At 41.9% G+C, this 27,083-nt stretch overlaps 2 protein-coding genes across 2 annotated transcripts; one reads left to right on the top strand and one right to left on the bottom strand.

The window, feature by feature from the left end:
- Positions 1-1,883: 1,883 nt before the first annotated feature.
- On the bottom strand, positions 1,884-3,975 carry LOC138593403 (large ribosomal subunit protein eL19-like). The gene is made up of 6 exons (XM_069664402.1): positions 3,934-3,975; positions 2,898-3,004; positions 2,679-2,801; positions 2,408-2,528; positions 2,180-2,290; positions 1,884-2,080 (listed from the first exon to the last, which is right to left on the bottom strand). Exons 1-6 carry the CDS (start codon positions 3,936-3,938, stop codon positions 1,954-1,956), a joined length of 594 nt encoding a protein of 197 aa, XP_069520503.1. The 5' UTR covers positions 3,939-3,975; the 3' UTR covers positions 1,884-1,953.
- A 935-nt stretch (positions 3,976-4,910) lies between these two features.
- On the top strand, positions 4,911-26,167 carry gpam (glycerol-3-phosphate acyltransferase, mitochondrial). The gene is made up of 21 exons (XM_069664731.1): positions 4,911-5,051; positions 8,761-8,897; positions 9,070-9,189; positions 10,451-10,524; positions 11,471-11,584; positions 11,785-11,934; positions 12,145-12,244; positions 12,829-12,965; positions 13,598-13,697; positions 15,961-16,173; positions 16,371-16,484; positions 16,626-16,711; positions 18,458-18,570; positions 19,553-19,623; positions 20,069-20,336; positions 20,423-20,580; positions 21,857-21,934; positions 22,027-22,164; positions 22,248-22,437; positions 22,527-22,585; positions 22,675-26,167. The coding sequence occupies exons 2-21, from the start codon at positions 8,814-8,816 to the stop codon at positions 22,789-22,791; spliced, it is 2,484 nt and encodes an 827-aa protein (XP_069520832.1). The 5' UTR covers positions 4,911-5,051; positions 8,761-8,813; the 3' UTR covers positions 22,792-26,167.
- Positions 26,168-27,083: the final 916 nt, after the last annotated feature.

Genomic DNA, 27,083 nt, shown 5'->3' with positions numbered 1-27,083 from the left:
AGTACTGATCATATGCATTTTAAGTGTTAAGCTACAGTGTCTCTGGATGTCAAGGTAAGCAGATGCATTATGCCGCTTCACGCCAGCGCCTCAAGGCCTTTGAAAGCCAGATTTTAAACACGAGGGTTCTTCGCTGGCAGCCTCTGAAGCTTAGGTCTGCTATTGTTTATGCATGATGCTGCATAAACTGCAACAACCAGGAGTTAAAACAGGAGAACATCTGCCACTGCAGAAAGTGAACCCTCCAGGGCGAGCTGTGGGGGGAAATGAACCTTTGAGTTCTTCGGTTAAAAGTCTAAAAAGTCAACTGTACTTCTCGATTACTGAATTCATCACTTTATGTATCTTTAAGTGATTTAAACACAACTTTCTTTAACATACAATCTATCATACCGAGTATAATCTGCGTCGAATCAAACCTGAAGAGAATCCCCGTAATTCTCCGTCTTAGATCCTCACGCAGCGGCCACACAGAAGCCTGTCCGTCCACGTTAGCGGCGGCAGCATCTGCAAACACTTCAGTCACACCTTCTCCAGGGAGCATAACAGACGGGATCCTTCAAGGCTTCCAGCGAGAAGTGAAAATGACTGGATGACTGGAGCGTCAGCGCGAGGGTTTGATGTGGCTGAAAGCGGTTGTAAGCTGGAGCGAGGCTGATGTTTGTGGGAAGGTGTGATATTTGTGGCTTTGCCGCTTCAGGAAAAGGAAAGTAGAGAACATATTTTACGAGGGGAATCATTTATTCATAAAACTTTGGCATTAAAGCATAATTGTTTGGGGTCAACTGTATGTCAGCAAGGGACAAAGTTTGTAGTGTTCTTTGCGCCAATGTCAAGTGCAATCAGCACAAGATGAATTTAAAGTGACGGATGCCACATGATTGCTCAGTTAGGTGGATTAATTGATAAGTCATGGATGAAATGCATTCCTGAAAGACACACAGATAACTACAAGAACACAACCAAACACACATAAGCAGAGGAACGCCTCAGAGGAGTGAAGAGCCGTTTGAGGAAGTATGTTTCAAACATCTGAAGAATTGCACCCCATGAATTAGTAATTTTTCTGTGCAGTGACATTATAATGCTTCTTACATATACATTCCCCCACCAACGTCACTCATAGGGTCCCCACTTTGAAGGCTGGATGTCGAGTTTAAAAAGTGATCGAATAGTCGACAGTGCAGCTCCAATCTAAAGTTTTCTATAAACTTCATTACTCCTTGCCTCAGCGAGGGAGCAACAATTATATTTCTGGATGTTTTTTAAAGTGCGTCATAAAAAATGCATTTCAACACAGCATGAAAACAGCTGCTATCAAGTCTTGGTAATACACACAGGAGCTCAATATAAAGCAAGATAAACACAAGCTAAGGCATTCCTCGGGCCGCAAAACAGCCTCAAGTTAGATGTAAAGGATTTAAGAAGGAAATAAGAAGTTTTCCCGAAGAGAGAAATCAATATTAATTATTCGTCTGTTTTTATTTGTTGTATCCTTCACTTTGTCTTTGAGTCTGAGCAGCCTGGTTGGTGTGGTTACAGAACTGAAAATAAAAGATTGAATAGCTGATGAAGCTGATCAGGGCTCTGGGATCAGTTGCAAACAGATTCATAAATAAATAGATCTTGTCTGGTGTTGTAAACGTCTGGATGACTGAAATGAATGCAGACATCCAGCGTTATGGTTAAATTTGATAGTGGCTCTCTGCTGCCACCTGTTGGACAGCTGAGAATACCGACCTAAAAATGCAGTACAGATCGTACAAAAAGCATTTAAATAATAACCTCTCTTTAATGTGAGACCCCTGCACTATACGATACAGGATTAACAACCCCAATAGTGCTTAATAGACTTCAGAAAGACAATAATAAACACCAAACAATGACCGTCTTTTATCCAAATTTATTAACAAGAAAAAGCTCAATTTTAGAAGAAAAACTTTGAGATTAAATTCACTTCTTCGCAGCTTCCTCCTCCTTTGACAAGTTCTTGATGATCTCTTCTTTCTTGGCCAAGAGGCGCTCTTCTCTGCGCTTGCGGGCCTCCTTCGTCTTTGAGCGGCGAGCTTCGGCCTGGTCGCTGGTCGGGTAGGAGGAGGAGGAGACAGAAGAAAATTAATGTCACAGAAACACAGTAATCGAGGAGTAAAAAAAAGAGACCAAAAGTAGAGCGACTTACGCCAGAAGCTTCTTGCGAGCCTTATCTGCCTTCAGTTTGTGGATGTGCTCCATCAGGATGCGTTTGTTTTTGAAGACATTACCCTTGGCCCTCAGGTAGAGGCTGTGGTACCTGGAGGAAAAAGAAGAAAATACCTCAGCTTCTCTATGAAACATGCCTCTTATTGAAACTGTAATTTAAACAGCACTTGCTTATTGGCCAGAATAACACACAGAAGTTCACACTTACATGTGCCTGTCAATTTTCTTGGACTCCCTGTAGCGTCGAAGAAGACGGCGAAGGATTCTCATGCGTCGCATCCATGACAACTTCTCTGGCATACGAGCGTTGGCTGTACCCTTTCTCTTACCTTTGAAGGAGGAAAATGGTAAATTAAATCAACTGCAATTTGCTTGAGTCTTTAATAATTCATCAAAAATCAACAGATGTCCTAAATAGTGCTGGCAAAGGATTAGAAGAGCATTTGTAATGGGAAAGTAGAATGTATTTTATGAATTACCATATCCCATGTGACGTCCCTTGCGGCGTGCCAGTGTGTTCTTGCGGCAGCGAGCGCGGGAATGAACCGTCACAGGTTTTCTGATGATCAGTCCATCCTTCACCAGTTTTCGAATCTGCTGGCCTGTAGTAAAAACAATGAAGATTAAGATGCTGGATTATGGGACCAACACCACAAAAATCCAAAGAGAAAACTCTATGAGCAAGGCGAAAAACTCACGAGAGTTTGCGTTGGCAATCTCGTTGGTTTCATTTGGATCCAGCCACACCTTCTTTTTGCCACAGCGCAAGACGCTGGACGCCAAGCGCTTCTGGAGCCTGAGCATGCTGGATGAATAAAGACAATATATTAGTTTGGCAACATGTGCGATATATACAGTTTCTGAGCGGCTTTAAGCTTCTCTCTGAACATAAGAGCATCATCTCATTTGTTTGGCACTTATGCATTACAGACAAACCAGAGTCAGTGTAGTTTTTTTTACTGACGAAAAAATGTATCCAAAATGAAATCATACCTTAAAATATCTAGGCATCTATCTTAACTGAAAGCATGTTAATTTTACGGCTTCATACTTCACGTCACTTCATTACTCCTTGCTTACTTATTGTCAAATGACTATATTTAATAGGCACTTTGCAAAACCTGCATCCTCATATGAAACTGCATACAAAAGAAGACTGTAACCACAACATAGAAGTGTTCTCATAATCCCCAGTTCTATGATCTATGCTTTGCTGTCGAAATGGGCATTACATTTTATGTCTTTGCCATCACCTGATACCAATTTGCAAGCGCACCTGACATTTTACGTTCACACCTCACTGTCTGAACATGTCATCAGAGCTTAAAGTTACGTGTAACATTATGTTTAGGAAAGGGCTGCCAGTTATCGGACCATCAGTTTATATCGGAGCTGGCGGCCCGATAGGATTCACAGGTGCGAAGTACTTTAATTTTGGAGTAGGAGACAGTCCACTGTAGCAGCCATTACATTTACCATTATACCACGCCGCTAAGGTCCTGTAGTGCTTCAGTAACGCTGGCATGTTGTGACATGTCTCGGTTAACTTAGCTGGGTTAGCTCACCAACATGGGCCCTATATGTATTCTGAATACATAGAAATACGTGAATTGACCGAAAGTCGAAAATTCCGGGTCCTCCATCTTCTCTTAAATAACAAAACCCAACAACACTATAAACGTATCGCTTGGAATAGAAATCCAAAATCAAATTTTAAGAGTCTAGTTAGCTTACCTCATGGCTGCCGCTAGCTTGATAGAATCGAAGGAAATAGAAAGCCTCAGTCCCTACCATTATAGCTATCGCAGTGGGTGAGTCAACTGGGCCCTATTAGAAAATCGTGAATATTGCAATAGATTGAGTAGTAACAGTGAATTTTGAAATTTCATTTAAAGGGGGATATCTTATGTAGTATTTATTTTTAGTCATTTTGCTCTAAAGTCATACTAAATATATCGCTCGATCCCCCCACAGTAGCACAGTGGTACGCTCCAAACAAATTGTGCTGTACATTTCAGACCACTGGAGGGCGCATTTCAGCCATGTTTCAAGCAGTCCATGGTTTCAAGGAAATTCATATTTATTTAAAAAAAGTTGGTGTGTGTGTGTGTGAGACAGAGAGAGAGAGAGAGAGAGAGAGAGAATCAAATATGTTGGGCTATTCTTGTGTGCATTTTGTTTGTTTCTCTGATATGTAAAATGATGCTGAAAAAGGAATTAAATTTGAACCTATTGGTTCGGTTTTAACCACAAATACAAAATCAAACACGATAACTACAATTTTCTGTGCAGAAAAATAACCCCTGAACATCTTTCGACAAGGAAAAATGTATACATAGAGTGAATATATACATACTATATATTTGAAATATTTGTATTGTCACCTGTAGTTTGTGTCTGTGTGAGATAGATAGAGAGAAAGAGAGTATTTATGAAACAAAAAAAAGGAAAGAGATATGCCTTCTGTTACAAAATACCAGCAGGAAGACATGCATTGATCCAGACAGAAGTATTCGATCTGACATCCGAGGTAAATGGAACGCACCACCAGGTTCGCAGCTGACTGAATGCTAAAAATGCAGTGTTCTGATCAGATTGGCGCAGTCCTGCCCTCTCTTGGTTGCTGGTGGTATGACACCGTTGGCAATACGCCGCTGTACCAAAACAACAGCGCTCCTGCCTCCTGTCACACATTTCTTTCTGACAGAGCAGCACCATTCCTTCCTTCCTCTGAGGAGAGGGGAGCCTTGTAGGGAGACTCAAGGGCACTATAGGACCCAACAGCAGGCTGAACTTTTGTCGACGAGTTATTTTTTTTAGATATGAGTCAGCGTATTAACCCAACACTCAAGGTAAGGGAGATTTTGTTCTCGCGAGCCTGGCTACCATGCTAGTGCTAGCTACATCGCCAACGTTGAAGTAACCGCTACTAATGCAGCGCGTGCATTGTCATGGAAACAATAACTGTACTGTAACGTTATCATACTCGACGCCGTTAATACATTTGTGACTATTCAATGCGAAATCACTTCAGGGCCGATTTTAGTAGCAATACCTTACGTTAGCCGGTTAACTTTAAATTGACATTGAGTTCAAGAGACCCCTTGACTATTTTTACATCCAACCTTGGCTTGCCATGCCTGCCTCAGACACATAAATAAATGTAACGTTAACCGTTTGCTTATTAAGGTACGCAACGTGAGCCTAAATTGACTCTAGGTATCGTTAGCCCGTTAAGCCCTAACGTCAGGTCTGCCTCATGAGGCTCGGCAGCATGACATGCGATGTGCCAGAGATGGTGAAAGAAACAGCAAGAGTCACGGTTCAATATAATTAACACGGAGCTCCTTATGTTAAAATGTAGCCTGATATTATGAAGAGATTGTAGCCTTATCAAAAAAAAAAAAACCGGCATTACTTTGTAATCAAGCCAGACAGCAGACTGCCGGTGTGTGCTATTGTTGTCTGCACAGCTAGTTAACTGCACACCCCATCTGTCACACAGAGACCGCTCCTGTTTGACCTGCTTACTGCAGACAGCTTGGAGCGTGTGAGACGGATTAACCTAGTGCTGTACAGTGTGTATGATCAGGGATGATTTTTGTTATTTAAGATATAAACAGAACGTGAACTAAAGGGTTATTATGCCAGATTAAAAAAATTAGTACTATTATTGTCCAATATAATTCGATAATTAGCTGACTGCAGCATTGCCATGTTTTCTGTCTTTGTGTTTCTTTACTGTGAAATTAGTAACTGTATAAAATAATAAAAAATAATATAAGAGCCACTGTTTCCTAAAAGATCCAAGATCCACAGGACTACATTTAATCCAAACGATATGGATATGATAGTCATGTATTTTCTTTTAAAGAAAAGGGAAAAAATGACATTGTAACATTATTACTCCTCAATTACTCTTCATTCGGCAGTATGTTTACTTGGATGGAAACACTGTTTCATTATGGCTTCTATCACCTGTTACCTAATCCCCCCAGCTCCTCATTCTTCAACATCTTTGTTTTGCTTTCCAACAAAGTCACCCCATCAAGGGTAGTACTCTCGGTCATTGACCCCTTTTAAAGCCAAGTTCCCCCTCATCAGTGTGCGTATCACCTACACCACCACAACATTACAACAGGACAATGGCTCAAAGTGTATTCATTTCCACTGCTGGAAATTAGTTAGACAGGAGCTTTTTTCCCAGGAGCTCTGCATGACTGCCATCTCTTTCAGACTTGTTATTCACAGGAAGATGGATTTGCCCTGTCCTTTATCTGACACATGATCTAGAATGTTTCTGTTATCTATCTTTAGACCATCTTTGCTCTTCACATAATCCACAGTAGAGGATTGTTGGCGAGTCCTACAAGAGTGGCCACATCATTCATCTACTAACAACAGAGGAAACAACAGGCAGGCTGTAGCAACGTCAAAGTTTTTTATTGTCTTTGGAGGTATTTGGGGCCCAGACGCTGCACACCTCCATTGTGATAAAAGGTTAAAAATACAGCAGGGAATGTAGTGTAGGATCGTTACATTATATGCATTTAAGGTCACATAATGACTTAAAATATTATTTAAAACATTTGAATCATATGCATGGATATTAGACAAAATAACATTGTACAAAGTTATGGCTACAGATATTATTCAACTAAAATAAAGCATAATTTAAGAAGATAAAAACAAGCCATATTTGATTAATTAATTCTCCTTAAATGTAAGAAATACACTCCCTTTAATATTCCTGTTTGATACACTACTTCATGTAGTGTTGTTTTGACCTTTTGGGGTCAATCACTACGAGCAAATATACTCCAAGTCTTTTTGAACTGTGAACTAAGTTTGCTTCTGGAAAATATTCCCACGGATCAGGGTGAATACCTGAGTTATAAACCTTTAGAAGACAATTAAAGATGGATGACTCATAAATGTGCCCTACAAGACAAAGCTGTGTGATGAAACCGTCACACTATTATGCACACATCAGATTTAGATTGTGAATGCCCAATGACCCGATAGTAAAAATACCTGTTACATGTTTATTTATACAACTACAGTGAATACTAGAATTATGACTCATCCTAAAACATCTCGGATCTGATGTTTTATAGAGCTGCACAACCTGATGGGGTGTGAGTTTAACACCTGGAGTTTAGACTGCCATCTGAGATAAACTTTCTCACCTGTGCTTCTGCAGATGAAGCCTTCATATTTTTGTTGGCTTTTCTGGCAATATTGTTGCTTTTTTTAATAATATTTGTATTCAATAAGAATAGTTTTTTATTGGCTTTTCACGTTACAAAATGTCATCAAATATATACAAATGGGATGACATGAGGATATCCAAACTAATCTAAGCTGTACATTCAACAGGAACAATTTATTGTGACAAAGATTATTTGAGTACAACTTTTGTCCATCAGTTGAAATTGTTTTTTAAATTCAGTGGATGAATCTTATTATCAACTTAGAGTGAAGTTAGTTCTTTAATAACTCTTAACGTGAGGAGGGCTTCGACATACTTGTGAAATGTGGCTAACAAGTGTTTAAAATAGTTCTCTAGCACAGTGGTTCTCAACTGGTGGGTCGCGGAAGTGTGCTGCGCTTTCATTTTGAAGGACATGAGTTTCCTATGACATGCATGCGGTAGTGGTGTAGTTTATTCATACGCCATGTATCCATTCTTGAAACTTGTTGAGCCCCACAGTAGTTGCCTTTATGTTGCACTTTTTTAGTTTATTTCTGTTCTCTTGTTAATTGACTGAATTGTAGAGGGAATATGTTCTTGTCATGCAAACTGCACAGTTTAAAAAGTTTGGGTCGCAATTGGTCACTAAGGAGGTGGTAGTGGGTCCTGAGGTGAGACCAGTTAAGAAACTCTGCTCTAGCAGAACTTCTGTTTTAACAAGGAGTGTCGCCCTCAGAAAGTTCATTCAGTCACAGATGTTTGGGTGTGGAGTGCTCAACGCTTCATACTGAGGATGATTCAGTTCTTTGAAGCACAGCGGACCAGCCCATCAGTCGTCTCCTGAGTGTCCAGAGACAATTGGAACAATGTGACTCTCCCTAACTTTAATCTGAAAATGTGGCTTGACTGGAACCAACGGGTGTGATGTGAAGCGAACTCATACTAGCAGTGAGGCATTATGTGTGATGGGCACACCTTTTTTTGTTGGCTTTCCTATTATGGTAAGGCTGGTGATGTGTGGTTCCTGATTTTCTTTAGCACTTAAAATGCTGAGCAGATGTTTAAACATGTGGAGAGCCACCTTTAAAAATTACAGCACCAACAAGCTAAACATATATCACCTCTGTATCCTAGTAACATTTGAGCACCTTGTCTAGAATCATCTATAAAGTCTCAGGCTAAGACTATATGCTCAAATTTTACGACCAATTCTGTTAAGTTGGAGTTTCCAATCGAGTTTTTAGTCTTGCAAAAGTTTTGTCTCTAAATTCTCATCTCTTTTTAAGAAATTGAGATCTTGAATATTTCCAGGAGTGATTGCTGTTTTGAAATGATTCTAATTGTAACCCATCTCTGTGTCTCGACAGCGTGCCAGCTAGTGGTGTGTGATCTGGAGGGAGAGGAAGGGACAGCAGACACTATGGAGGTGTCAGATGGATTATTGCTGCAGGTCAACAATGGAGAGCAGTGGTGTAACCGCTGGAAACATCCCAATGAGGACCTGGTAAGCCACAGATCAACAATTATCTTTGTAATGCCGTTAAACAGCAGGATCACTACTACACATGTTATCAGATCATTGGTGCTTAATCCTGTCTTAGCACACTTTCCTTTCTTTAATTAGTGTAATGTTATTCCTTTACCTGTTAATGAGTTTTGTGTGGATGTGTTTCAAGGACCGCAGCACCAGCCCCTCAGTCCTGCGCTGTGTTGCCAGCACGTGGAAGGAGGGCCTGCTGAACAGAAAGAGGCCCTTCGTGGGCCGCTGCTGTCACTCCTGTACACCACAGAGCTGGGTAAGATTACACCGCAACACAGCTAATTATCTCTAACATGAGTTCATCTATTAGACTCATGTCAGGTACAGGGCGTTATTTTTTTCTATGTGCAGTGTGCAGCACCTGGAAAAACTATTTTGTGCAGCTTAAAGACACAAGGAGTCCGCCAAGTCAACATTAAAATGATTTTTACCACAACATCGTCTCTTCAACCATATAGAATTTTAAGTTCACATTGTTCCGTTACCTCCAAATTAAATACTTTTTAACAGGCAAGTTAATCCTCTACTTATCAAATGTTTTGTGAGGCTTAAAGGAGCAATTCTCCCCTGGAAAAAGCCACTGCCAGTCAGAGCTGGTGTTCTCTGTAATCGATAGAAGCAATAATATTTGAAATTGGCACCATAGCTGTGGAGAAAGTTGTACAAACAGCTTGCCCATTCTACATTCCTACAATACCCAGCGTGCATTGCGCCCCCCACTCTGAAATTAACGGCCCAGCGAGAGACGCTGGAGTGAAATACTACCGTTTTCCAATCAAGGTGAATGATCGCTGCAGGCAGTGGCTCAGAGCGGTACAGAATCTGAAATACGACAAGAATATACCAGTGGGTTGTCTAAAAAATCTTCAGCAACTTCTGCAGTCTACATTTCAACAATTTAGAACGAGACATGACATCGGACGTGAGCGTCTTAGATTGAGCAAGTGTAGTTTAGCGAGCTCCCTGGCCTCCGCCAGATGACGCATTTTACATAGTCTGGTGGAGGTTTTCCAGGGCCCATTAGAGAAGCGGATAGCGTCCATCCAAAGGCACAGAGCGATATGGCATTTTTTTTCTACCATAATGGCATTAGCTCCACATAATAGCATGATAGGACTGAGGTTGAAAATCGGCAAACTGGCCCTTAAAGCTACAGCATTAGGAGTACTTTCAGCAACGTGTAACAAGCCAATGAAACATCAGCAGTAAGACAATTTTTCCAGCTCATACTGGAACATAACATTCACACAAAATCTTACTAGAGTGACCTTGCCAAATTTTTTGACAGTATATCTGAAGATGAGAGGTTGTTAGCTCCAAGGATTGTTCATCATGATACCACTATGCATTGCTTGCAAAAAATAATGTCCTAAATTGAGCCTAGAACTCATCAAAGACCACATCATAATAATCAGTATACCTAACACTTTCTGTAAGGCTCTTAGTGGAAGTTATGTTGATGATTACAGGCCTTATTCTATTCTCCATAATAATAATCATCTTTGTTTTGGTCCCAGGAGAGGCTTTTCAACTCCAGTATTCCATCTCTGGGGTTGCGCAACGTCATCTACATCAATGAGACCCACACCAGGTAAACAACACAAAACCCTCTCAAATATAGTATCACCTCCTTCTAGTGCATTTTGCTCTGATCAGGCCGTAGACGTGGCACAAAGGACGTATTGAACATTAAAAGCTGCATGTCGAGCAGGTTGAATTCACATGTTTCTGATGACCCTTAAACTGTTGCTTCCAACAAGAGCAAGAGCTCAACAGTCAATACAGTGCAGACAGGTGCTGGCCTTCTCAACAACCTGTGTGTACTGAATAGCTTAAAGTCAAGAGGAGGGATCTGTGAAACTGTGGAAAGGTAGACCGATGAATAATTGAAAGTGTTTGTCAGTGGACACCGGGCCTTTGCGTCCAGTGACTGACCTTAGCAGTAAGACACCTTAATACCTCATATAAACACAAGCTTGGTGTTAATCTTATTGTAAACAGTTTGCTGTTTTAAAGTCAAAGGTAATCCTTTAGAGAGATTGACCTTAATGAAGGCTGTGGGCTATAATGAGAGGAGAACTGAAAATGTATCTAGTTTTTATTCTGCAATGTACTCACGTGTAGACAGAGACATCCTGGACTCTCGATGGGCTCAAGTCATTATTGACAAGTTAGTATTGATAGTTTTGTCTAATACAATCAGTATTGTGTAATGTCGAAGCTCAGCAACGTGGAACAAAAGTGACCTAAACACAGCCATTGTTGAGAAGGCAGTGTGAAATGGATATGTTAGTCAGAGCTGATCTCTGGTTCCTGAAAATGAGACCAAGTTTGGTCTTAAGTGCTTCAACTGAAACAGTTAAACTAAACCTTTTATGCTGTTCTAAATGTTCTCCCACATATTAATATCACACATCCTGCATGGAACATGTTAATGCATCCTTTAGTGTAGCCATACTTGCAGAATATTTGAGATTTGTAAATGTTTTTTGTGCTTATTCATTGGTGCACGTTTGTGTCCGTGTGTGCTCACACAGACAGCGGGGCTGGCTGGCGCGCAGGCTGAGTTATGTGCTGTTTGTGATGGAGAGAGATGTCAACAAGGACATGTTCACCAGGAACGTGGTCGACAACGTGCTCAACAACAGCAGGTAAGAGTCACCGGAGACCTTTAGTGGAATGTGCTGTCTAAGAGAAACAAGCAGAATGAGAGAACGCTGCAGTCTTACTGAGAATAAAACTTAAAAACAAGGGGGAAAGTTTGATCAGAAAAATGATGATTCAAATAATTTGAATAACGGTGTTTGTACCCTACAACATGCATCCTTGTGTGTGTTCTTGTCTCTCGCAGGGTGGAGAGCGCTATTCTTACGGTAGCCACAGATTTGGATGCTGCAACCAGCCAGCCTGGCCAGGAGCATAAAGCGGTTAGTAAAGTGAAGCAGAAAGCCAGGGCCTTCCTTCAGGAGATGGTGGCCAACATTTCACCAGCCTTTATCAGGTACACACTGTACACCTGAAACCTCACCTCAGCCGTCTTTAAGTAATTGATTTGCATAGGATTGTTGTGGAAGAATAGTCTTTAATTTGACTGCTGTCAGATCTCTTCTACAGTAGAAATGAATACAGGATATGTGCACTGGAATAGATTCCCCCCACCGCTAAAGTTCTGTTGTTTCTGTTCCACATTTTCACTTTTCTTTTCGCCCAGGCTGACTGGCTGGGTCCTCCTGAGGCTCTTCAACGGTTTCTTCTGGAGCATTCAGATCCACAAGGGCCAGCTGGAAATGGTCAAGAAAGCTGCTACGGAGGTCAGCAGCAGCTACACATGTGCACAACTACACAATAATGCTGCCGCAGCACGATCTGATGCAGTTATCTAAAAGTTACAACACTAGTGTTATTGCAATCTGACATGCATTTTTCTACCTAGTCTTACTTATACTTGTAGTCAATGTGTTAATTACTGTTAATAGTATTTGTGTGTTCTTAATTATTGATAACCACGATACATTTCAGATGCATTAAGGGTAAATTAATAATACATTCCTATTTAGATTAAATATAATACCTTATTTTGCTCATACATCACAAATCCACCTGCACTGAGAGAGGGTTTGATGGAAGCAAATCTGTCTCACAAGAGATTTTAAAGCCTTCTAATTTCTAGCACTGAATTTTTTTTGCATTGAAATTATGTATCTGAATTTTTTGCCTCTGAATTCAAGTCTTATAATTTTCAATAACTCATTTTCACTTCAAAAACTCAGAATAAAAAATACAAGCTATAAAAAGTGATAGAAATTCAGCTTGCCAAATTCAGATCCCAAAATACGAGTTTAAAAAAATAGTGTTTGTGTTTATTTTAATATCATTTCTGTTTTTGTCTTTACAGCAAAATGTGCCCATGGTGTTCCTACCTGTTCACAAATCCCACATCGACTACCTGCTCATCACCTTGATCCTGTTCTGTCACAACATCAAAGCCCCGCACATCGCTGCCGGGAACAACCTGAGCATCCCCATCCTCAGGTAAAAAAAAAAAAAAAGCCTCACGTCAAGTTTGATCTCGCCGTGAGGTGTTTTTTTTGCTCTCTGTACGTAAAAACACAAACATCAGTTTGATATTAGAAGAAAGGGGATTCCTCTGTAGTGGATCAAAGAGGAACGAAAGCTGAACTAAAGAGTGAGACTTAAGAAGAGCACTGTCTTTAACCTGTTTACAACCTGCTTCAAAGTATTTGAGCTTCCAGAACTGATCTTTTATAGCACATAGGTGCGCATGATTACGCTCAGAGAGAAACAACCTAACTTATCTTTGCTTAAACACATTTAAACTTATTAACCACCGTCTGGAGGATGATAACAAAGAGGAACTATTAATGAAACGATATCAGATGACAGAAGAAACAGACAGCAAAATACGGTACTAATCTATGAGTGAAGGCAGGAATTAATGCAAACAGGCTTATTACAATGATACGCTTTGATCAAAGTAACCACAATCCATTTAATTCACTTGATGAAATTACTGACCTTTTAAAAATTGCATCTATTTACCGCAGTAGATTCTGTGTCAGTGCAGCCAATTAGACTCATAAGGATGCTGCTGCATGTGTACATTAACAGCTACATATTTAACTGCTTTTGTTTTGTGCTTTCAGCACCCTTATCCGTAAACTTGGAGGATTCTTCATACGGCGGAAAATGGAAGAGACGGGGGATGGAAAGAAGGACGTTCTGTACAGATCTCTGTTACAAGCAGTAAGTCCCTAGCGTGTGTTTATCTTCTGCAGGAAATGCTGGTTTAACACGTTGTTCCTAAATTCGGCTCGTGTCTATGTATACATGCTTGTGTGTGTTTTTTGCTCTTAGCATGATTTATTATGTAACCACAGGTTGTCTTGATGCTTTTCTGCTCTGCGTGCTCTTTTCATTCTCGACTGAAGCTGAGGTAAAAGCCTTCGTTACATAATGCTAGCCCAGTTCTTTCTGAGCTCTTCTTCTAGGCGAACTGCACGGTTACTCTTTGCACAGATTTATTACCCAATTTAGCTTATTATCAATAATTTTCTTACACACTTCTACTACGTTGTAGTTGTTTCTGAGTAACTCCTTTAAACTGCTCTAAAACCTCGGCTGTAAAAGTAAGATAGTGTTTGGCTGAGATAAGCTGTACTGACCTAGATACCATTATGTAGGCTGTCAATTACGCTCTATTGGGACCATAAGTAGGTTTGTGTCGTACATCTTAAAACAAACTAAGACACATTTATGATACCACTCGAATAGAAGTAGTGCAATCTCGGAACCCAGCCGCTATCTTCTGAGACGATATAGCCTCTGGGGAGAACGGTGAACACATCGGGCGTGTCCGGTTTAGCCAGCGATTATCGATAACGGACTTCCTGTCAGGACTAACATCCTGCATTGTTTACAGTCCAGATAGTAACTTGAGCAATGCTTACTTGGTTCTTTAAATCTCTGGAGGAGCGCCCGTTAATCTGTTTCTGGTGAGTCTCAGTTTCACTCTAAATAGTAAGTTGCACTCTGGTTTAGCCTGATAAAGATTTACTTGACATTACCAGGTCTAACCTTTGCAGAAATAACAACATCATGATGAAGATTTGTAAAAGGTTAAAATGAAGGAGAAGAAAACAGCTTTTAAAATGCTCGTTTTTGAACGGAGGTTGGATCAATCTGATGCATTCGAGGAAGTCTGGAAATGTAAACGTATGCAGATGTTTGTTTATAGAGATTAATAAGAAGCTAAATCTTTGTCAGATGACGCTGATGGGAGCCGGGATGTCATTACGGAGGATTATGTTCCGCCTGCACACACACGTTATTCCTGCGTACGCCGCAGCCTGCTGATTGGTCAATATTACTCCTGCTATACCTTAAATCCACCTCCCCGCCTACAGATTCTACATTTCTATGTAGAAGCTGTAAATACAGATTAGTGCTCCGGTAATCATTCTGGTCTCTCCAGCTGTGACACTGTTAGGAACGTATTTCAGTCCTGATGTGTGCACTTTGAATGCGAACACATTTGCTGATGCAGCATTTAAATACGCTGAATGAGAAATTAGAGACTTTAGTTCAGCTCCTGTATTTGGATAATGTGGCTTAACGAGCTTCTGCTAATGAGGAAACCTGAAGTAGAGCTAATGTTAATGACTACTTATGTTATTATATTAATGCTCTGTCATCATGAGAAACAACGTGTAGCGTGACGGCTCGACAGTAAATGTGCTTTCTCCAAAACAGCTAGGCTGCTTAGTGGATTTACCCATTTCTGCGGGCCTACCGGGTTTGCTGTTAATTTGTATGTTTGGAGTTTGTACAAGAGAGCTGGGAGTAATGAAAGCAACAAAGGCTGTTTATTGTGCCCTAAGATTAGTGTGCATGGTAGCTCTAAGATAAGAGTAATCAGCTGGAGGCAGGAGTAGCTGTGGAAAATGATGACCCAAATTCTATCCCTTTATACCTTTAATAGTAGACAAGGCTGCCAGTATATTTTTAGAGTGGGCCACTTTAATGGGGTAGGAGATAGGATTTTTATCTGGCCTGCTTGTGTTGCTCACAGACATTTCATTGAACCAACTCCAACACAGGCGAGCAATAAAAAAAAAACATGCTTCTCTAATTTCAGTTGCTCCTGTGAAAGCAGAACTGTCCTCCTCGCCGCTTACTCTAAATGCCACGGCCGAGTGTCCATTTCAGGACAAAGCGTCTCTTCTCAAAACTGTCTACATAGCAGGAGACAGCTGTGTGCACACTGTACTCAACAGGGCTGCTTTGGCGCGTGCCCAGTTCCCTGCAGTGTATTTGGGGGTCAAATTGTTGGTGACTTGTATTCAGGCTGCATGCACGGCAGCTGCACAGCGTTCACTTCACCATATCCAAGACATTTCCTGCAGATTGCAATTTCATCTAAAGTACATCGACCTTTGCACAGTGTATTCACATTTGCCTCATCCAATTCATTCATCTTCATCAAACCGTTTCCTCTTTGTTTCATCAGTACACGGAGGAGCTGTTGCGCCAGCAGCAGTTTTTGGAGGTGTACCTGGAGGGTACCCGCTCCCGCAGCGGCAAGCCGTCTACAGCACGTGCGGGCATGCTGTCCATCGTGGTTGACACACTGTGCACTGGGTCAATCCCAGATGTACTGGTTGTGCCAGTTGGCATCTCATACGATCGTATTATCGAGGGCAACTACAATAGCGAGCAGCTGGTAAGTGCTTGGATGATGTCTGTTGTTTGTGTGGTCTTTTGTGATGGCAACAAAGGTGCTTTTTCTCAGTTAGAACAGAGATGTTTGAAAGGGACAACAGTCTTGTTTGTTGTTAGGAAAGATGACCCGACTCTATATTGTGTTATGGTGATTATCAAGTCCACATTGTAACTATCTGAACTTTTTAATCCCACCAGGGCAAACCGAAGAAGAATGAGAGTTTGTGGGGGATAGCTTGCGGAGTGTTCAGGATGCTGAGGAAGAACTACGGTTGTGTCCGAGTTGATTTCAACCAGCCGTTCTCCCTAAAGGTGCCTGTTGCAAATACACGTCCTTCTATACAAACAGGACTTACAGCTGTCATTGCCAAGCTTTTAGGGATCATTCTTGATTTAAAAGCCAAAAAAAAGTGTTCAAAATGTCACAATCTGAATCTTTTGTGTCAAATGTAGGAGTACCTGGACAGCCAGAGAAGCCGCCATGTTCCCCCACCAGTGTCTCTGGAGCACACCTTGATGCCCACCATTATATCTGCACAGTAAGGAACAACTCGCACTCGCTCCTTACTCGGCTATATCCTCCTCTGACCAGTGCACATGCACAAACAATCAGCCCCACACTCCCACCTGTAATATCATGAACCCCTCATGTCACAAACTTGACCTCTCCCTGCAGCCACTTCACAGCAGGGTCTGTTATCTGAGCACAGCGCTCCAGTTAACTTTGGCAGGGGTCACTTCAGTTCAGCGCTGTCCCTTCTTAATAAAAACTGACCCAGTAATGCAGTCCATCCAAAAAGGACAGCAGCGCTCCAATCCTGGCTGGCCTGGAGTTCAGCTCTTGTGCCAAAAGAGACGACTGAAAGTGCTATTATTGAAGAAGTGCCCTACAGCATGAGCAATAACGCTCACATGCTAAATGTCAGCCTGTTTAGTGTTGAATAAAGGAGTAAAAGTGAGCCGAAGCGGCCACAGGTGCTGGAGGGCGATGGTAAAGGACTGATCACATTTGGTAGGATATTACGCAAGCCCTTAGCGGACATGCATCCATACATTTTATTGACTTTGTTTTCCTGTGTAAACAAACAAAGCTTATTTTCTTGTGATAACGGGCTAATTTTTTTATGGTGATCTAGAAAACAAAACAACAGGCTGGTCACTGTGATATTACAGACGAGGTCATGTCACGCTGCCATTGCCCACACTGATGAGGTCAGTTAAAGGAGCAGTTCTCCCCTGCAAAAAGCTGCTCTCAGTCAAAGCTGGTGTTCTCTGTAATCGATAGAAGCAATAATATTTGAAATTGGCGCCATAGCTGTGGAGAAAGTTGTACAAACAGCTCGTGGTTTCGCCAATTCTACATTCCTACAACACCCAGCGTGCATTGCACCTCTCCCTCTGAAAGGAGCGGCCCAGTGAGAGACGCCGTTTCACTGCAGGTAATGTCTCAGAGCGGTACAGAATCTGAAATAGGACGAGAATATAGCGGTGGAACATCTAAAAAATCTTCAGGTCTGCAGTCTACATTTCAAACCTGAGGATTTTGAACGAGACATGACATCAGAGGTGGGCGTCCTAGATTGAGGAAGTGTAGTTTAGCGAGCTCCCTGGCCTCCGCCAGATGACACGTTTTACGTCGTCTGGCAGAGGTTTGGGAGAATCTCCCATTGGAGAAGCTGATAGCGTTTTCCAAAGGCACAGAGCAGTTTTTCTACCATAATGGCATTAGCTCCAGATAATAGCATGATAGGACTGAGGTTGAAAATAGCCCAACTGGCCCTTTAAGCTTTAAGTTTCTATGTGTGTTTTGTGCCTTTGCGACTCTGGAGATACGAACTATGAACATCTGACGTTACCGTGGTGCCGTGTCTCGAGACATCGAGATAAATAAGTCAAGATCCTAAGAAAACGACCAGAAATAACTCATTATCACAGGAAAACGGTGTAAATAAAATGTATGGATGCATGTCGACTTCGGGCTTCTGTATATTAAGTTGCTTTAGTTCAGACAAGTGTTTAATAAAGATAAAGCCACTGTGTAGAAAAGTTGTGCACAGGTAGGCACAAGCCTGGATGCCTTTCTATTTAAATTTTTCACACCTTATATTGTAGGTTTCAATCAATCACTTTTTACTCTCCGTCAGCAGTATATTTTACCTATTATAAGCACCTGCTAAACAAGAGAGAAGGAAACTACTCATTTTTAAACAAATATGCAGAACATTTCCAGCTGACATAGTAAGACAATTATTCATCTGTTTACATGTTAATGTATTTTTTTCCAGGCCTGACGCACAGCTGGTCGGGGGGCAGGAGGAGGAGCAGCTGAACAGAGAGCTGCCTGATGACATCTTAAGACGACAACTTATTAACAACCTGGCCAAGCACGTCCTCTTCAGTAAGACGTTCACACATCCACAGCCAGTCAACTTACCACACCTGAATTATAGGCCTGTTGCCTTTAATATTTAGGGTTTTTTTAGCCTCATAAAGAATAGACAGTGTGTCCTACTTATATGATGATATGTCTACTTTTTAGTATATTACAAAGTCTGTTCCAATCTAAAGGAGCGCATTTTCTGCTCTGTTAGGCTTTCCTCCTCTTCTTCTTCTTCTTCTTTTGCACGCGTCTCATTTTCACCCTTTGCTAAAGGTGCACCTGCTCGCTAAAGCTAAAGCCGCGCTCCTGAAACGCTATCCATCATACCGCCTTCATTAATTGAAATCTAACGCAGCGCAGCATCAGTCCGTCCGCTCCACATCACTCAGGGCTCTCTGCCCCGGGGTAGCACTGCAGAAACCGGTTCTCCCCAGCTCATTCAGCTGCATTCTCCTACGCTAGGCCTATTTGGTCCTTACCACCGGCCAATCAGGGAGCCTTCAGCTGGATGGCATGTTGTTTTCAGCCAATGGGAGGAAGGGGAGGATAGAGAAGCAGGAGAGGGGAGGAATGCAGTACCAGTGCTCACACATGCTTTACACCTCCCCTGAGCTGTGCTAAGGATGACCAGTAGTAACCTTTATCCTAAGACATGCGCACACACACACACACCTCCACAGACACCATCTTTTCTCTGTCTTAAATGCTTTTAATATAATAATACATTTTTATTTTTAACCCTTTGTTTGATAAAAGAAAATGTCTTATTTAAAATCAGAACAAAGCTGGAACATTGCACTTTTTTTGATAGATTATTTTATTTTAAGACACTCAGATTTGAGCTTTTTTTTCTCGTGTTTGAGACAAGTATAAAGATGTTTTTCAGCTGCGTAGTCTTTTAGATTTAGATGTACTGGTATTTCTAGAAGTCTCTGCTTTGATATTGTTGTCACTCTGTTGTATGTTGCTCATCACGTCCTCCTTTTATCCTCTCTTACAGCGGCTAACAAGACCTCCGCTATCATGTCCACCCACATCGTAGCCTGTCTGCTGCTGTACAGACACAGACAGGTAAGCCTGGCTGTCTTTCATGTCCCCTCTATAACCTCCTCTCCTACACCCTCTACCCTTTTTTCTCCACTCCATCTGTTCCTCAGATTTCTACTCTCTCGTTTCTCTCCTTTTCCTCTTCATCCACCTCTCGCCCATCATGCTCCCTCCCTTACACCAAGGTGATCCAAATGTCACAGAGCGGTGCATGATAGTAATGAATGGCTCTCTCTGTTGGAGATCTCGCTCCTCCTGCATCCTCTCCCATTAGTGGTGGGTCTCTGCCCTCTGCAGGCGCACTGATGCAAGTGCAGAAAGCACCAAATAGTCTTTCTGTCCTGAGTAATTGGCTAATCCTGCAGATAACAAACTCAAGCCCAGCTTAAATATTTGTTGATGATAAATATGATCCATGCGTCCTTTTTTAGAGTGTTTTATCTTGTGTTTTCCCCCCCCTTTGCTCCAGGGGGTGGTGCTGTCCAAGCTAGTGGAAGACTTCTTCAACATGAAGGAGGAGATCCTGTCCCGGGACTTTGATCTGGGCTTTTCAGGCAACTCGGAGGACGTAGTCATGCGCGCCCTCCACCTGCTGGGAAACTGCGTCAACGTGACCAGCAGCGCCAACCGCAACGGAGAGTTCACCATCGCACCCAGCCAAACTGTACCTGCGCTTTTCGAGCTCAACTTCTACAGCAACGGCCTTTTCCATGTCTTCATTTCTGATGCAATCATCGGTATGTCGCGCCAACGTTGTTACGTGCTTAATCTCACGTATCGTTTAGAATCATTCTCTCTTAATGTCTTGATTGTTTGTGTCCAGCCTGCAGCATCCTGTCGCTGCAGCGGGAGCTCGTTGCGGAATCAGAGTCCGATAATCAGCCCGGTGGTCTCAACAGTCTCCCTCTCAGTCAGGAGAGACTCATCCGCAAAGCAGCCGGGCTCTCGTACTTCCTTGTCAATGAGGTGTCAGTTGCACCAGTAAGTCCTGCACATCATGCCGCCATGTTTCTCAACTTTGTTGTTTTCAAAATGAGTCCAGAAAGTTGTGAAAAGACATATACTGTATTGGTTTCTATATAAGACGGGGTTTTTTCCTTGAAATAAATCGGAAAAAGTGGGCTCGTCTTGGGGTCTAGACTGTTAAAGGCCAATATACGTTCACAACAGTAGATGGCGCCACTTATCCTAGTGTACCCCTCATGACTGAGGCCAGCCGTCACTCACAACTACAGAGCCAGGGAGGTACTCGGGGTACTGGACTGTGTTAGGACAGTCTGAAATCAGAGGACCTGATCCCTGTCTGACCCCTCTCCTCACAGACACCCTCTTGTCAGGGTGCGCAGATCCCACCCGGAGAGGTGCGGTCTGCTCTCAAGGTAGATCTGACCTGCAAAAGGATATAAAACTTTTTGTTTGTTTGTTTGTTCTTGTTTAATTGTTTTTTCTTAGTTGTTTTATTAGCTCTCTTGTCTTGTGCTATGTCATGTCCCATTTATCTCTCTACATGTTGTATTTGTATGATTGTATTGCTTTGTTTGTTGTCACTGGCTTTGCACTAATACAATTTAAAAAAAATGAAGATTACTTCAAAATGAAAACTACAGGGCCAGGGGGATGAAAGATGGAGAGACACAGTGATCGTCAGGGACAAATGGCTTAAAAGTCGTCCAAGTTAACCAACAACTGAGGCAGAGCAATGTTAACTGTTGTCAGAAAGTGTAATGTCCAAAAATGGTGAGCCCACAAAGATCACGGGCCACCGTAGCGCCACGTAGCATTGCGGTGCTCCATGCCCCGTCCTCATTCTAAACGACGCATATTGAAAATGCTATCAATCTTACCTAACAGATGGTAACAGATAAAATCATACCATGATCCTCAAAGCCACTACTTCCAAGAGAGTGACAGTGTGTGAGTATGCCCGTTACCAGAGCTGTCATCCAGCTGTTTAAAGACTGCTCTACAAATAGACCTCACTTCATTAGTTAATGATTTATTAACATTTTATTTAGTTTAAATGTAGCAATTTAATGTCAAAGATATTTAACATGATTGGGTTGAATGAAATTGTTTCGTTATGAAAATATATTTTTTTTAAACTGTCTTATATTCGGACCAATACGTTAAAGTCATACTTTGTGCTTGTTTGCTTCTTTGTAGTGTCTTAAGCGAAGTCTTCCTGTTGGATCTGCTGAGTTTTGAGTTTTATACATGATTCAACATGTGTCCCTGTCTCCTCCTCTCTGCCCCACAGCCCTGCCAGACTATCTACCAAGTCTTTCACGATGCAGTGACCCGGCTCATCCAGTATGGAGTTCTCTATGTCGCTGAGGTCAGTTCACACATGTAATAAGAAAGCTGGAAGTTAAATCATCTTGAATTTCTTGGAAAATTGTTCCTTTAATTTGTGTGTTTGTGTTACAGGAGGACCAGGAGGAGCTGAGTCCCAGCCCCACAGAGGAACCCTGGCCCAAAAAGTTCCCCGAGCCCCTCTCCTGGAGAAGCGACGAAGAGGACGAGGACAGTGACTTTGGAGAGGAGCAGAGAGATCGCTACCTAAAGGTGAGTAATTCAATCAACTTAAAGAAGAACTGTTTTAATTTGATCAGGCAGCATCCAAGCAAGTTTTTTTTTATGTCTCTCAGGTGAGCGTTTCCGCAGAGCACCAGGAGTTCTTCATCTTCCTACAGCGGCTGCTCAGCCCCGTGCTGGAGTCCTACAGCGGCGCCGCCATCTTCGTCCACAGTCTGAGTCAGCCCATGGCTGAGTCCGACTACACCCAGAGGCTCTTCAGATACCTGCTCACACGCACAGAGAGAGGAGTGGCTGCTTATGGTAAAGCTGCTGGATCTCTCCACTTACTTTATCTTTATAGATAGGTTTAATCAGTGTTTCTGAGTCCTTTGCTGTCTCTTCTTCTCCAGGTGAAAGTGCAACTCATTACTTGGTGAAGAACACAGTGAGGACATTCAAAGAGCTCGGGGTAAGAGAGTGTTTAAGCAACATATATCAAGCTTAAGAACACATTAAGTTAAGTAAAGTGTGTTGAGCTGCTGTTGTGATTTTCTGCAGGTCCTGAAGGAGAGAAGAGAGAACAAGGTGACGTCTCTGGAGCTGAGCAGCACCTTTCTACCTCAGGCCAATCGGAACAAACTCCTGCAGTACATCTTAGGTTTCACCCTGCTGTAACCGAGACATCCCTCAAACCCAGGCTCCTTCCAACAAAGGGCTTCTACTGGTTCCTTCTAAACGATCCCAGGTGCTACTCTGTGGAAAGCTTTACCAGGAAGTGCCTTCACGTAACAGCCGCTAACTGTTAGCTGTTAGCCGGAAGAGACTTGAAGCCAGTCTTCCCTCTTTGTTGCAGTCTGAGACCTCCCCTCATCTTAGAACTGTGCAGCTGATAAAAAAACCCCATGTGTCGTTCTTCGAAGAGGAGGAATCATCCTCTCTTCGGGAACCAGTGAGGTCATGCGGTTTTAATACGATCAAAATTTTAAACTATCTCAAAATATACTCAAGCAGGTCAGTAAATAAGAATCACTTTTACAGCAGGAAGAAAAAAAAGCAAGCTGCCTTTTTGTCTATACAAGCGAACAAAATATGCATAGAAAATAATGGTTAATATTACCGACAACATAGAAGGCATTTTTATGTTTCTTCTCCTTTTTACAACTGCTGTATTTTCTCTAGTGCGCTACACGATCATAACATAGGAAACATGTCGAAGCGTAGTGAGATGAACGGGATTGTGTACATAAGCCACAAGAACAATGTCTCTCATTTGCAGTGCGTTCAAACACATGCACTCTGATGTCATCAAATTTAACAACGCAGGAACGTGGAAAGATTCGTTCCTGCAAAACGCGTACATATCTAATATATCCAAATATTAATGACAGACTAATCCTCCATTTAGACAGCTTTGGTCGAGCATACTGCACAGTTACCCGTTAGGAAGAATAAGCAGCCAATCAGTGCAAAAGTATCAACATGGCAAACAGAAAACTGAAGCCTCAAACCACAACCATCAACAGTTAAGTGCATTAAAACCACTAATATTTAAGTGCATTCATTTACATTTTCTCATCAGGGGTTTTGAAGAAAAGTGACTTTGACCTGCGCGTGTGTAAAACCTTCTTTAATTTTCGATGAATGTTACACAGCACAGCACTTAACATGCTTTCATACCAGCCATTACATCCGTTTAAGTTCAAGTGCATAAGCTCAAACAGTCCTAGGTCATGCCTTTCAGGGAGAGCAGACATTTGGGATCACCACCTTTTATTTTCCTGTATTATAACCACAGTCTACGGGAGCCGTTATAGCGTCGCTGCTTTAAGAGCAATTTTACTTCAATGGTTGGGCATTCGCAGAGGAGAGGATCTGCATAGTGCATAAATGGTGCATATCGGCTGTGTGATACGTCAGAACCAATGACTGTATATAAAGATGGACGACGCATCTCCCATCTGCTCTCATTGACTCCAAAATAGCCCCCGAGGCGGGCGCTGCCATCTTGGGATGGTGACGTCATTTGGACGCCAGAGCTGCGCAGTATAGATCGTAGCCACTTCTGCTAACCAAGACATACACGTAACGTACTGAAAAAATTAGCAGATTTGACAGCAGAACAGCTTCTTGTGTTGGTCTGAAGCAGACGTTCACAGTTATGGAAACTTCAATGACTGTGGTGATTGTTTTTGTTACGTCTCCTCTCGCTGTTCCTCCTTTACTCTGCTAATCCAGAACAGATCGGCTGCAGGAGCTGCATTAGTCAACAGAGCTGTCAATCATCCTTTTTACAGCATCAAATTAAAACTAAACTAAACTCAGAAAAATAAACTCTTAGATGTAAATCAGCATGATAATAACTAACTATAATGACAGAAACCATGTTTGATGTGTGTTTTGATTTTGTAGTTTGACTCATGTCCCATCTGTTAACATGGAGGAGGCGGGCTTTATGACCTATACTGCAGCCAGTCAGCAGGGGGCGATAGAGAGGGTTTGGCTTCACTTTTAGGGAGCTGTCATGTCGTCCATCTTTTTATACAGTCTATGGTCTGAACTAAAGGTCACGTCTATAAAGGAGGAGGAGACTGTGCAAACTTGAAAGAAGTAGAGGAAGTCTTTCTCCTTTGTTTACTTGTAAATGCTGCGAGGAGGCGATGTTACTGAAACCTTAATAATAGACCTACTGTATGTTGCAGGTTTTTCCGTTGGTCATGGCAATGTTTTCCCTCAAGAAATGACAGAATGTAGATCCAGATCATTTCAATTTCGGTTCTGAAATGTCAAAAAAACAAAAAAAACAAAGGAGGAAAATCAGAGACAAAGCAGAAACTGATAGTGAGACTTCACTGCACAGCACCTGTGCATTTAGCTGCGAAACATCTGCCAGTTTTCATTTTTATTGTAAGATAACTTGACAGGACTCAATACTTAGGTGTTATTCTATGTGTGTAATCAATATATTTTGCGTTAATGTTGGTGTGTGAGCGTACACGGCTGAAACGACAAAGAAGAGGGAGTGTGTTCGGGGAGGGCAGAGGAAGTTGAATTGTCGGCATTATTGGAGGGGAAGTGAAATCCCAGGTTGATAATAATGTGAAGACGGACGGAGTGAATTCTTGATCCGTCAGGGCAATAAAGTAAATCTGCTGGTACTTGTTTAAAAGAATATTTATACTGAAACTAGTCTGCAACACTGCTTGTTATAATTAATTTACTGCTTTATTTAATATTGCATATTTTCATGCAGGTTTTCAAATGTTTGTGCGGAATATTGTGCTGAGGGATCGGTGAGTGACACCCATAGCATGTCGAGGAACAGAAACGTATGTTATTTAAAGTGAGATCAGAGGAGCATTTCTGAGCCCATAATCTGTAAACGCCCCCCCACACTGAGGGGGGGGGGAACCCTCCGCCAAGATAAAACCACTCGACGTACTGTACTGCATGTTCCCTCTGATCGCCTTTAATCATGGACACTTCAGTGTGAACTCTACTTAACCTGAGAATTGTATTTTACAGTGTAGTGTGTGAATTATGTTGCAGAGAAAGGTAGTTGTTTGTGTAGGAGATGAAATTGGTTACCTCTTGAATGTATCTCATCTGTCCCCCTGAAAGGTCAATGTGATATCGTCGGTGGAGTCGGTACAGACACAGTTTTTATAAACTGCTCACGGGGAGCGTCGAGACCCGACATTAACAACATCCCTCTCCAAACTATGTAACTTTGTAGGATAAAAGAAGACATGCCTGTACCTGGGGAGCAGGTGCCTTTGTAATGCACTGTAGTGTTCTTAGGTTGTGTTTTTTTTTTGTTGTTTTTGTTTCTGTGCATGTTAACAGGTTACTTTGTGTGAGAATCCAAAAGAACACTGTAGATTGTAACGTAAAAAAAAACAAACACACAAGAGCAGAGATCTTGTGGTTACTTCAAGAAGAATCACCAGCTACTAAAAAAAAATAAGTGTCACTTTGTTTTCTGGCTTTTGCAGAGAAAAGCACAATTGGCATTATTAGATTTTGTTTTTAAATAAATTAATGATAGATTAACAATGCTCTCTTGTCTGTCTTTTTATTTGTATACTTGGTATTCCTCACAATAAAGAGACGGTTTTAACACATATATGTACATAATGTTACAATGTTGGATGTCCATACTAACCGTGGGTGAAGTTTCAAATCTGTAGGTAAAAGTATGTTGGAGTAATCCACTACTAAAAAACACTCTGCAGGCTGCTGTGAACGCTTGCTTTCAGACAAGCTTCTCCAGAAGCTTCACTTTGTGATGTCACAACGTGGAGGAACTCTATATTTGGACATCTGCTCGAGACACAGCAGAACTTCCTGCTTCTGGCACAGTTCAAGGACACGCCCACCCAGCGGCTCAGACTCTGCTCAACGGCTCTGCTCGTCACGTTGGTTAAGAATGTGTTGGAGAAAGTGTTTGTTTGGCTGTGAAGGAAAGACATCAGTGTTTACTTTTCCAAAAGAGCACCAGACATTCATTTCAAATGGAAAAAATGAAGTTTACTCTTAGTCGACAACTCCGTAACATGGCCACAGGTTAGGAGGTGTGCCTTAAACACCGAGTTCTGCCCCTCAGCAGGCTTCGGAGAGCCGACCAATCAGAAGAAAGTATGCAAGTAGGGGCGGGGTTTCCTAAAGGGACAGAGCTGACTGAGTCGTTTCAGGCAGAGGCTGTATGAGGGCCTGCACAGAGCACCAGTGTGAGAAAAATTAGGAGTTTTTTTAACTGTAAATTATGCTAAGCTACTCCACAGGTATCATGGAATAAAATATGAAGCTTGAAATTAGCATAACCCCCCCCCCCCCTTTAATGTACAATAAATTATAGTTATAATAGTACAGATAAATGTGGGCTGACTATTTGGCAAGCAACGGGTCACTGTTCCCCTTTTTATCAAATGTGTAATAAATTATGTATTAAGATTTAACACCCTGAGAAG

The sequence above is a fragment of the Semicossyphus pulcher genome, unplaced genomic scaffold (genome assembly GCF_022749685.1).
Source record: "Semicossyphus pulcher isolate SPU_LCO1_2020_fin unplaced genomic scaffold, fSemPul1.0.p SCAF_16, whole genome shotgun sequence".
In the NCBI taxonomy this organism is placed as follows: Eukaryota; Metazoa; Chordata; class Actinopteri; order Labriformes; family Labridae; genus Semicossyphus; species Semicossyphus pulcher.
The sequence above is the reverse complement of the archived record's forward strand: the minus strand, read 5'-3'. Positions and strand labels throughout refer to the sequence as shown.

Bases quoted from the DNA above. Each gene is read 5' to 3' on its own strand.
- LOC138593403 (XM_069664402.1), bottom strand. The intron at 2,802-2,897 runs GTGAGTTTTTCG...TTTTTACTACAG, and splicing joins GATTGCCAACGCAAACTCTC to GCCAGCAGATTCGAAAACTG. The intron at 2,291-2,407 runs GTAAGTGTGAAC...TTTTTCCTCCAG, and splicing joins AAGAAAATTGACAGGCACAT to GTACCACAGCCTCTACCTGA.
- gpam (XM_069664731.1), top strand. From the start codon at position 8,814: ATGGAGGTGTCAGATGGATTATTGCTGCAGGTCAACAATGGAGAGCAG. The intron at 20,337-20,422 runs GTATGTCGCGCC...GTTTGTGTCCAG, and splicing joins CATTTCTGATGCAATCATCG to CCTGCAGCATCCTGTCGCTG. The intron at 21,935-22,026 runs GTCAGTTCACAC...TTTGTGTTACAG, and splicing joins GAGTTCTCTATGTCGCTGAG to GAGGACCAGGAGGAGCTGAG.